Raw genomic sequence first — 11,758 nt, 5'->3', positions numbered from 1 at the left:
CAAGCACAGAGGGAAATGAAATACCCACAACCCAACCCAAACCCGAGCAGGCTGCCGTCTGCAGGTGTCCCAYGGGGTCCCTGGCTACAGAACAAGCAAACAAATCCGCACTCTGTGGTACAGACCAGCGGGGGCTCAACCGAAAAGCCCTGGGGCGGGCAGAGGGCTCCCACCTCTGCTGGTGCTGCAGGAGAAGAGCCGTGCGCAGCGGGTGCAAAAGGCCAYGGGTTGTTATAAAGCAATTACACAGGTGAGCTAGGGAGCAGGACAAGGCCAGAGCCCTGGGGCCTTCCTCCCACCTCTTGGGTTTGACTGCCAAAGCCCTGACACGGCAGCGGAGGCAACCCAGGGCCTGAGGCTTTCCATCTTAACATGGATAAACACTGCCGAAGGCAGGGCATAYGCTTCTTTCTCCAAAATGCAGATATAGAAAAACAATAAATTCGCGGGTCAGGCCCAGCTCCCTTCAGGCTGATGTCCTTTTCATTTGCTTTCTGAATGGGCTGTAAACAAGATGCAAACTATCACACAGTCACGGTAACACTGATAAACTGAGCAATAAAAAAAAATTATATGGGGCCCAATCTTGCAAAGAACAGAGACCCACAGCCCAGCACAAAGACTTTTTCACATCAGATTCCCAGCACTTTGGGTGTATTGTGCATGKGAGCTACCCACGGGAAGGACAACGCATTTGAACCTCTTCTGGGACAAATCTGCTGCAGCCCACCTCCCCGACTGCTCTCCACTGGTTCATCTGTGGTGAGCAAGAAGGGGGTCACCACCGAGCTGCATCCTTCCTTGTGCCATAAACGTAACCGACAGAGCTCGACACACAGATGAATTGGGCTACCAGGCATCACCTCAGTATACATGGCACAATTAAATAGATTTATTTTCAATAAATATACCACCTGCATCATATCAGACAACACGCTATGAAAAAAATGTACAGAAGCAGACAGCTTGACCGTAGCTACATTCACTTGGTGACTCGGAAAACTACCTTGGTTAACACACAGGACATGGAAAAAGCCGCTGCAGTCTGTCGGAAAATTAAAATTGCGGATTTTGGGTGTTCCTCACTGCAGAAGTCCCCACAGCGGGTCTCTTCTGTCCACCGTAGGCTTTATGTAGGCTTTAAAAGCCACGGGCTGGCTTTCCCCATACAAATGTTATCGGCAAYGTTTGCTCTATCGTGACGGTATCTACTCGACACACACAGGCTGCTACGCGGAGCGGCGGCCGCTGCGCGGCTGCATCGGCGTGAGCGTACAGCCACGCGCGCCCCGGCACGCGCACGCACGCGGACGCACTAACGGGGGCTAACTGTCACTAGCACAAGGACAAAACCAGCGTGGGAATCGACTTCACCACAGTCTACCGCTTAAAAAAATATCCTAGCCTAATCACCAYGTTCACCAACGAGAGCACAAGGTACTGATATCTCCGAGAACACGAGCCGCGGCCGGGGACCGCCGGGGCCGCGGAGGCGGCTCCGAGCCCCGCCGCCAGCCCCGGGCCCCCGGCTGGCGCATCCCGGCCCCGGCCCGCTGGGGGACGAGACGGCGGCGGGGCTCCCGGCCCGGCCGGCCGCGGCGGCTCGGCGGCGGGCGCGTGCGAGGGCGCGGGGCGGGTCTTGCTCATCTCGGGTGGTTCTTCCTCCTCCGCCCGCCGGGCCGGGCTCGGCGGCCGCCGGCGCCCTCCTCATGTCACCTCCAGGGAGGCGGGGGAGACGCGGTCGCACTCCTGCCGGGAGCGCAGGCTGTGCCACTGCTCCACGGCCGTGCGGTGGGAGCCCAGCATCCGGCGCCAGTGGTTGGACTCGGGCGCGCCCGTGGCGTACTGCCCGATGACGATCCGGCCGATGAAGTCGTTGCTGCTCTTCACGTTGTGGCCGTACACTGGGGAGAGAAGAGACGGAGACGGATCAAGGCATGACCACYAGCCCGAGAGCGCCAAACCCACCGCGCTGGCAAACGCCGCCCCGGAACGGCGCGCAAAACCCTCCCGAGAGCTGGTGTCCCTTCCCGCTCCCCCAGCACTGCCTCAACCCTCCGGGCAGATTTGCACGGGAAGGTGCTCGTGGCCGCTGGGCAGGTCGGAGCCAAGAGCTCAAAAGCCGAGCTGGGCCGTCCCCCGTCCCCCGTCCCCGCGGGGCTCACCGCCGGCAGCGCCCGGGGAGCTCCAGCCCCCTCCCCAGACCAGCCCCACTTTCGGCAGCAGAGCGCCTTCGTGCCCACGCGGTCCGCGTGGCGACACGCGCTCGGGCGTCAGACACGGCAGCCGGGCGGGCTGGTGACATTTGCAAAGTATTTCTAGAACAGATTTCCCAGAAGCTGAACCCGAGATGCCAGAATTGCTGGCGCATAACTTAGTATCTCAAAAACGTTAGCGAGACCTACTCGGTAGTTTGGGAAGAGTAAGACAAGCTGCACTGCACATTAAAATACGATTCAAATAAACAGGACCCRCAAAGCCACAACTCGCTATCACAACGTTCAGCAAGAATAGGCGACGCAGAATTACCCTGTGTAAAGAAAGGCTGAAATGTTTGTCTACACAAAGTRCAAGCTCAGCAGGCAAACCAGCACAGATTTGGGTGAACGAACAGGGAATACTTCCCACTGTTTTCCTCCAAACGCAAACGTTAACGAACTGTTCTAACGACGACTGGTATCGTTCCCGACTCGCAGACCAGAATCACACGCAGACCGTGCTGTCAGCAGGGCGTTTATAAAGCAGCAATCCTCCGTAATCGTCACTGCTGCTACTACAGTGAAAAGCCCAGGAAAGGAACCAAGGAGGGGACAGACTGAGTGCCGCGGCCTTGGTATTGGCCTCATCTCAGGGAGCAAAAGAGTGCAGACAGCAACGAGCTGTAATTATGGGCCCGATCCTGGGAAACGCTGAGTGCTCCCACTGGGCAGGAGCGAAAGCGCTTTGCGTTTTTCAAAATAAAGCCCCGTGCCGGCTCATTAGGAAGTTGAGCAAACAGGCTGCGCGAGCTGAAGCCAGCATATCCACAGGCACTGGCTCAAACACGAAGGATTAAAAAACCTTCTCATAAAGGGGAAGGATTTTTAAGAAGAAATGTCTGCAGGGGCTCCAAATCCCCCGAGCGACCCAGACGCAGGCTTGCAGCGCGAGAGCGGGTTCAAAGGGAAGGCAGGTCCCTGCCGCCAGCGCGGGAACCGGCCCTGGCGGCGCAGGCGGCCGCGGAGCCCGCGCCGGCGTGGACTGCACCTGCCCCGGCAGCTCCGCCGCCGGGGGCTCGGCCTCCCTTTTGGCCGGGGTCTTTCCCAAGGTTGCCTGTCTGCTATCGCAGCAATACATTCTACGATTGCTCAGTACTGTTTCAACGTGCTGCGTAAGCGTATCCCTGCCTTTCTCACCGTCTCAGCGGCGATACCTGCAGCAGGGCGCTGCGGCAGGCGCCTTCGCCCGGCAGCCTGCAGAGGTGCAAAGACGCCCAAGCGAGCTGCGAAGGTGCCCGCTCCTGCGGCGGGGGYTGCGGGAGCCCTCCTCGCCGACCAGCTCAGCCAGCTCTGCTCCTGCTCCTGGCCACGCAGACAAACCTGCTGAAGCTTCCCCGTCATTCCCAATCCCAGATCCTTCCCAACCCTTCCTCCAACTTATAACGCACTTAAAAAATACAACATTAAAACTTGGAGCATTTCAAGACCATCTTTAAAGCAGTTAGAAACGAAGCTGCGGCACATCGTCGTGGCAGGAACCTGAGTGTGTCCCGTGGCCACCATCGTTTCTCCGGGGGCAGCGCCGCTCGCTCCCGCAGACGTACCTCCGAGGAAGTGCCAGCGCAAAGCGGACAGCTCTGCTCAGCTGGAATGGCCATCTTCTGAGGGTGCAGCGAGGAATTTTAAGCCATCCATCTCTCAGCAGTACTCAGCCTGTCGCGGTTACTAACGAGCTCTCCTGCACGGCAATGGATCACCAAGGTAGCTGGCATGACTATGCTAAATGCCCTGCTATGACTTATTATCCTAAAGAAAATGAATATTATGACCATAAACACAYAAAAGTACCCCTAACCAAATGTCTCCTTAATTTTTTATATAGGTTTATTTTCTTTCTTCTTTTTTCCCCTCTTTATTTCAAGAAAGCAGGAAGATGAAGTCTAATCCTGGGAGACAATACCAAGTAATTCAAACCACAAAGTCCTAAAGGCCGTCAATTAATCACAGTTTAAATTAGCAGCAGCAAAGTATCCCAGGCATACAAATTCTTCAAAAATAATTCATGTCAGGATTGTAAAATAAGTAGACGTGTTAAATGTGGACACCAGTTATTATACTGTTGATCCAATTATTTTCAATTCCTATGACTTAGAGTGCCTTGCTCAAAATCCTACCTTTTAAATATTAAAGTCTTTTTTTCATTCTAATGGAACTGTTGGAATCCATAGGACTCATCTCTTCATCCCTGCTGAAGGACGTGAATGCTCATCTCATCCTGTCAGGTAATTACCGTGTTGATTCCTTTAGGGTATTAAATGTGCTAATTACACAAGCACTGTTGCTTCCGTCATTAACTAGTTTAGATAGCGCAAAGGCAGACTTTTTGCTGAAGAACAGGGAAGAGATTTTCTGATGGGATCTCGAAGGCCAAATGTTTAATCRTGACTCTTGCAGACTGTAAGAGACGGTGCTATATTCCACCCCGTGTTTACAAACTTGCATCTTCGCCACAGCAGCWACCTCACACGTCTTTGCGTGTCCAAAACCCAGATTCACTTAACAACTCACAAATCTTTATAATTCCAGGGCATACCCTTCCCAGAGGCTAACCGCTTTATCCTACTCTTAAAATAGCCAGCATTTGCTGAGCAAATTTGTTAATGGTTCAGGTGCAYGGAGCCGCTGTACGGACCTTACCCAGAAGAAGGTGCCTAAGTTCCAACTGTGAAAATAACCTTTTCTCTGATCACATTCAAGAACATTTTTCCCTGTTGTTGTCACTGGCTCTTCCAAGAACAGCTTAGGAAGAAAAACTGTTAAGAGTCCATAAACACAAGTGAGAAAAGCTGAAAGTAAAACCTGGGTCTTTGCTGGCTGCCTTTGCGTAGAGCAAACCGGGCCAGTGCTGGGTGTCGAGGGCTCCAGTCCCGGTGGTGCACAAAGGGGCTTCAGCTCTATCGACTGCACGCTCAACTGCTTTGCTTCCACTGCAGCTATTACTTCTTTTTATGGTCAAACACAYGAGGAACCTTGAACATCGACTGACACAAGCTAGCCATCCTCTTTTATCACCCTATTTATACTCCATTCAGCATGCAGACGTACRCAGTCTGCTCAGAAGTCCAGTAGAAGTTGCTAACATCTCATTCCCTTTGCAAGCCCCCGAATGCACCGTGATGTGCTCACAAGGACTCCTAGGTGCTCAGACACGATTAAAAAATGCAACTTTTCAAGACATAATGTCAGCTCCACATTACTGTTGGGGGGAACCCTGCTTTGGCGGAAGGAGACCTGCTCACTAAAGTAAGCATCTGACCTGGGAACACCGGTGACAACGCAAACCCTGCAGAGGTACAGGAAGGCACCCACCCCTGGGGCTGATGGCCTGTACTGCCAGCAGCTGGGGCAGCCTGGCACGCGCGCAGCCTTTGGGGAGGAGCAGTGCAGTGCAGTGCATGCTCTAGCTGCCGTCCCAGCTGCAGTGAAGTCAACTCCACATATGCTCGTGCCTTCAGCTTTGGGAGGAAAACAGCTCCAGCTCTTTCTTTTTTGMCTCCTACAAAAGGTAGAAGTAGGCAATTACTCACCATCAAGATCTGTGCCCATGGAGAAGGCATCCACGGGCCCACAGTGGCCTTCTGCCTGACAGTGACTGAGTGCTACCACCAGGACTGACTCGGCAGAAGGCAGGGGACCACAGCAGGCATTTTTGTTGCACAGCAAAGACCTCTTAAACCAAAGTCTAGGCAGGGCTGGGAAATAAGAGCACYGCATCCCACCTCAGCAGTGCGGCCCCGCGACCGCCCTGGCCCGGCACCTCGGCTCCCAGGGCCGGTGGGTGAGCAACCAGGTGCTGCTCTATGCTCCCCAGCCAGGTTACACTACAARCAGACCCAGCAATATTACCCGACAKMTKAGCATCCCCTTCCCGTGCCTGAAAGGTGTTCAGAGTAGGTTTCAGATTAAATGAGCTCTTGGCCTCAAAACCAGYAACTGCAAAACCCTTCAGAAGTACAAAATGAGGTAATTACCATTTGGGTTTCTCACACTGCCCCAGACTCTGGTTACGGGCTAGTAGCCACTGCTTTCCATTTTAGAAACCTATTTTCCTGACAGAAACTRCACACCTGATCTCATAAGCTCTTTTTTCCACCACTGCAGTAATTCACACAATAACAACATCCATTTCCAGGCCAACATAGAGCAAAAAGCAATTAAGGAAGCAGAGGTCAAACCAATTCCTTCTGCAGCTGCTCTTTACCGAGAGCTGCTTTCGGAAACAGAAAGGCTGCTTTAAAAGAAAAAAAAAMTCTTTATAATAGAAATGCTGAAATATAAATCAAAATTGGATTCACTTACGTCCATTAAAAGGGCTGGATTCTTGAGCATAAGGCAGTGATGTAAATGAAGTATTTGAATGTTATATATTTATTGATGCCTTCTTCCTAAATGTGTCACCCCTTGCGTGCACTGAACCCCTTGCTCTCTGCACTGACTGCACCACTGGGCTCCTGCCCATGGCAGGAGCAATTGCAATCTTGCTGCAGGGATCACGACTTCGAAGGAAGCTGTCCTCTGCACATGGGTATCCTCAGAGCCGGTACAGCTCCCAGCTTAAGGGCTCCAAGCAGCCAGCAAAACAAACAGGTTCTCTGAGGAGCTGGTAAGGCAAGGTCCACCAAGCTCTTCTGCAGACCTGGCACGTGAGACACCATGGGACCTACCACTCCCAGATCCAATGCCCAACTCTGGCTGTAGCACCAGCACGAGCTATCCCTTCTCTCCCACCAACCTTGATCACACGCGATTGCTTGTAATCAGGTCAACAGGTCTGCCAGGTCACTATGTAATCTGGCACTCGCTTCTGACCCAAGAGTCTTCTGTGAAGTTGCATCGATCYGGGCACCTGATCCAACCCAGACTCCCTCTACCTTCCACTTTGCTTCTGCACTGAGGCATCCAAATCAAACACTTCTAAAGGGYGTGATTGCAAAACGTTCATAATTTATTACTTAAGTGCGACAGCACAGATTAAGCTGGTATTTAATTTATCCTTTGAATGAACACATTAGTAGCCCTGAAATAACCAGGAAGAAGCACTGACTCACAGTATTTCCTTCAGCTAACTTCAAGGCCATTAGTAGCACCACTGACGTGGACAGGCACAAGCCCCTGCAGAAGCCCCTTGGTCAGCCGGGGCCACAGAGCATCGGTGTCCCCTGAAAACCCCGCACCAGACCTGCCCGAGCAGCCGCTCAGCGGCTACGGCGGCACCGAGCAYTACGGAGCGCGTCCACGCAGGAGCTCTGCTGCCGCCTGCCGGCACGCGGCCCCTACCCACGGCACGCAGCGGTGCCCACAGCCCCCTCCGGCGCAGGGGCCCGAGACCAGGGCGGGCAGAGACATCGCCAGCTTACAGGAGTGACTGGGAACTCGGGCACAAATAATTTAACTCTTTCCCAGCACGGTTTCATCTGAGCTCTCATTTAGGCTAGACGTCAAGCAGAACATCTTCACTCAGTTTATGCCAGTTAGCTTATTTACAGTATATGCCACCCATTTTCTTAAYGAGCTTCCCCCAAAGTTTTGTTTAATGCAAGCTCCTAGTCTATTACATATTTTAAAAGGCCTGGAATAACTGACCACCACTCTGTGCAGATCACAGGCATGCAGCTCWCACACGACATCGCTCTACAGTGAACCAACCCGTGCGACTACCCAGCCAGCCCACGGATGCCCAGAGGTATTTCCTGGCAACCCTGAACACAGCCAYAGGAACAAACTGCACCATAGAAGAAACACACCAAGAGCCAGAGAGACTGGCCTGATTCAGTCTAAATTCTAAATAGCAAAAATTCAACTTAATTTTCACAGCTGATTTAGATGAGAATATTGGCTGCTTGCATCAACCATCAGGCTTGAAAATGGTTTAAAAAACAAAACAAACAAAAAATCCCTCTACTCATTATTTTATTTCTACCATTTCTGTTACCACAGCCTGTAAATGTTTCATCTGATATTCCTAACCCACCAGATTAGATCCTGAATAAGTATCTATACAGTAAGTGGTCTTACCCCAAAAGCTTTCCAGTAGAAGGCACATCTCACCCTGCAATCCAGAGACATGCTTGCACCTCATGTGGGTACATTTTCTGCTAGTCAGTGCTCTGCTACGATTGCAAAGCCCCTAGAAACCTTCAGAAGCCAGAAACCTCCTGCAATCCTGCTGCAAGCTGTACCCGGAATCACCYTTGGATTACAGCCAAACCATAGGAAGGGGGGAAAATAAGCAAAGACTTGCCCAAGACAAGGGTAATCGAGTAGCAGAGTCTCCCTGAGAGTATAGGTCCCATGAGACCACTGGATCTGAAGCAAACTGCAATCCTGTTAGCATCGACCCRTTAACGCTCGCTGGTCTTCTTCACTCTAGTCTCGGGGCTGGAGAGGGACTCAAAGGGTGCCCTGTTTCACAGCCTCTTCTCGCACAGCCCTGTAGCAGAGCACACAAGTGACATTTCATTCCCCATCCTTCGCCAGCAGGACCTGGGGTCCAGCCTTTGCTGAGCTGGCTGGTGAGCTGTGCCCATCAGCAGTGGGCCTGGCAGATTAAACTAGTCTGAAAACTACCCCTGAACTGCTTGACATCAATACTAAAAAGCTATTTAGCACAAAGAGCATGCTATTAGGAACAGCCGACTGAAGGACTAATGATACGTGCTATGAAAGACACAGCTCTGCCCTTTGCTCCTTCAGTGAAGCCCGTAATATTCGGTAAAGACGACAGRAAAGCAGGGGGGAAGACATAGTGCTTTCACATTTATCAATCTAGTCTCCATCAGGCTCTGATCTGCATGTAAAATTCACTTCTCAGAATTTCTTTCATTAAGCTGCTCCCTGCAACATCTGCAAGCACTGAGCTGCAGATGGAGGTTTAATCACTGGAGCCAGCGACCGAGTCCACACTCGCACACGGGGCCTGGCAGGGCAGGGAACGCCCACGTTTCCACCATCCAGCTGCTGCTTCACATGTGGAAACCCCACCAAGTTAAGGAAACACTCCTTTTGGAAAACCATTTCTCCCCCCTCGCCCTCCCACAAGGGCAGCCCGGYGCTTTTGCTTGCACCACCTAAGGCAGCAGCCACCACTGCCCCTCTGGCAACGGTGCTTCAACAGTCTGCYTTCTGGGTCTGGCCTCAGGTGGGAAGAAGAGCAGGAACTCCTGCAGGAGAAAGCAAGGGCCCAGGGAGCAGGAGAAATGCAAATGAACAAGTTACTATCATTGAGGTTTCAAGGACACACAAGGATGACATGAAATTAGCTCATCAGGATAAACTGGAATAAGGGATCGGATGCATCAGCAGGGCTGTTGTGTTGGCCAGGATACTGAAAAGGAGAGGGTGCAGGTACATTGTTCACCTTCAGATTTGTTTTTTTTTTAATTACACTTCAATCTTCTGCATCATGAGCCCAGATCCAGGAAAGCACATRAATGACTTCATGCATATTTTATATACATCACTGGGACTCCCCATGCAGTCGAAGCCGTTCACAGAAACAAATGCATTCCCACAACAGGACCTCAGCAGACAGCGGTCCCCTCCTCCCAGCTCCATCTCACCCCTTTCTCCTAAGTAAGCAAGCTCAAAGCTCGCTCCGGGAAGTCCTCCACCGCCGCCGTGCCATGCCTGCGTACAGAACCGGCGCGCCGTCGGCCTCCGCTCCCAGCCGCCGCAGCGTTATTTGGGTCACACACCCCGGCCGGGAGCCAGGGCTCAGCCACGCGCAAAGGTAAGACCAGAGCCATCCTCCGGCCCAGAGAGGTCAAAATTATAGAAACACAGTGTGACAGTGACATTCGTCATGGGGAAAGGACAACGTGCACAGTGGAAGCGACTTCACGTGCTGTTGCTCCTCTGCGCGTATCAAAAACAAATGAGAATGGGGAAAAACAACGTACAAACTGCTGCTTGACATTCTCCCGGTAAGTGGCACTCCACAGCATTCACAACAGCAAATCAAATACATGAAGGCAATTTTTTCGCTGTGCCCAATCGTTTGCTTTCTAATTAAACAGATCTAATCAAACTGGAACCATCACCTGGAGAAGTCAAGATATAAACAGAAATTAAAGCAACGACCAGGGAAACGCAGGGCTCCGCGCGGTGTGCACGGCAAAGCTCCCGGCAGCAGCGGCACGCCGGGCACACCGGCCAGCCGGCGGGGTTATCAGCCGTGACATTTAAACCCACGACCGCGAGGAGTCTTTCACACTGAATATTTAGAAAGGGAATACCTAAGCCATCGCAGGCAAGGGAATTATGTTATCAGTTTTATGTCCAAGAGCTGTGTTAGGAGTGTTGGAAACAAATTAAAGAGAAAAAAATCTGGTAGGATGAGGAAATATAAAAGTCATAGTTACACACGAACGGCCTTCAATACCATCTGGTTTTCTGTAGCTTTGGAAGCAAATTGGACAACGCAGAGACCCTCCAACACAGAACACCAGTGCCTACCCCAGCATCTAAAAATGAAGTCAGCCACGACTGTCGGAGAGGTAGACTCTGCCGTCACACTCGCACGTACCCTCCGGCAGATTTGGGACCATGGACAGGTGGTGCTTCATCTCAGGAGACTGCTTTGCCACCTAGCGTGGCTGTTGCCACAGTGGTTTTTTCCTCATTTGATACACAGAAGGGTTATGGTCTAGTAAGAAATGTCAACAATTTCTTTCACTGTGGCATGAAGAAAGCAAGATAAAACACCAAGGTAGAGGGCATGACACTGTTTACATGAACGCACTTGGCAAAATCAGCAAGCACTGGTAATCAGCCTGGAGAGAGAAGAGTTGCTCATTTCTTTAGGAGAGAAAGACTCCAGAGAAATTCCAGAGACCTACATGAAAATCAGTTTGTTTGTTATGTCTATAATGATGTACAGACTCTGATGCTGCAGACCTCTTATTAACAAATTTAGTCAAATTGAAGAGTCTAATTTTGCCTTTTAAGCAGGCAACAGATTGGCTTGGGAAGCGTAAATATCTTGTTGCTTTCAGAAGTATTAATACAGTTTCACTCCTCCTCATTAAAGCAGTCAGCCCAATTTGAAAAGCCAGCTCCATTCCCAGAGCATCTTCTCCAAGTGGCATCCCACTGAGGGGGAAGGTCCTGGCTGCAGGATCTCACTCAGCTTCTCTGACCAAACCATAGCCCAAATCTTGCTGATGGCCCTGCTGTTACCTGCTCCATTCTGAATAAATGGCAGTTTAACATGAAGACCAAAAAACAACAAATGTAGAACTGAAAGATGGGCAGCAAAAGAAACCTTTTGCCCTCATGACCATAACAAAACCTGTGCAAAAGATCCAATGCAGAGAGGCTCTGCCTGGCAGAGTGATCAGCTTGACAGCATTCAAAGAAAAGCCAGAAACACTCCCAACATTTGGGGAAGAAAATAATTAATTCAGAGCAGCAGACACGCTGCATGCTGTCCAGCACAAGACTGGCCTGGTGGTTAAGGACAGCCACATGAGGCTTGGGTAGGCAGGGAGAGACGGGGAAAT

The 11,758-nt window shown here is 51.4% G+C and overlaps 1 protein-coding gene across 1 annotated transcript in view; it reads right to left on the bottom strand.

Annotated features, from left to right (window-relative positions):
* Window positions 1–870: 870 nt before the first annotated feature.
* The window catches only part of SYT17 (synaptotagmin 17), a gene marked incomplete at its 5' end in the record, with an annotated part of 37,359 nt that continues 26,471 nt past the window's right edge, over window positions 871–11,758 (bottom strand). The window contains one exon of the mRNA XM_085302432.1: window positions 871–1,904. Within this exon, the coding sequence (XP_085158558.1) occupies window positions 1,708–1,904 (197 nt within the window). The remainder of the gene's footprint in view (window positions 1,905–11,758) is intronic.

Source organism: Rhea americana, unplaced genomic scaffold (genome assembly GCF_003343005.1).
Source record: "Rhea americana isolate MKP2758 unplaced genomic scaffold, rheAme1 scaffold_10, whole genome shotgun sequence".
In the NCBI taxonomy this organism is placed as follows: Eukaryota; Metazoa; Chordata; class Aves; order Rheiformes; family Rheidae; genus Rhea; species Rhea americana.
This window is presented reverse-complemented; position numbering and strand designations above follow the sequence as displayed.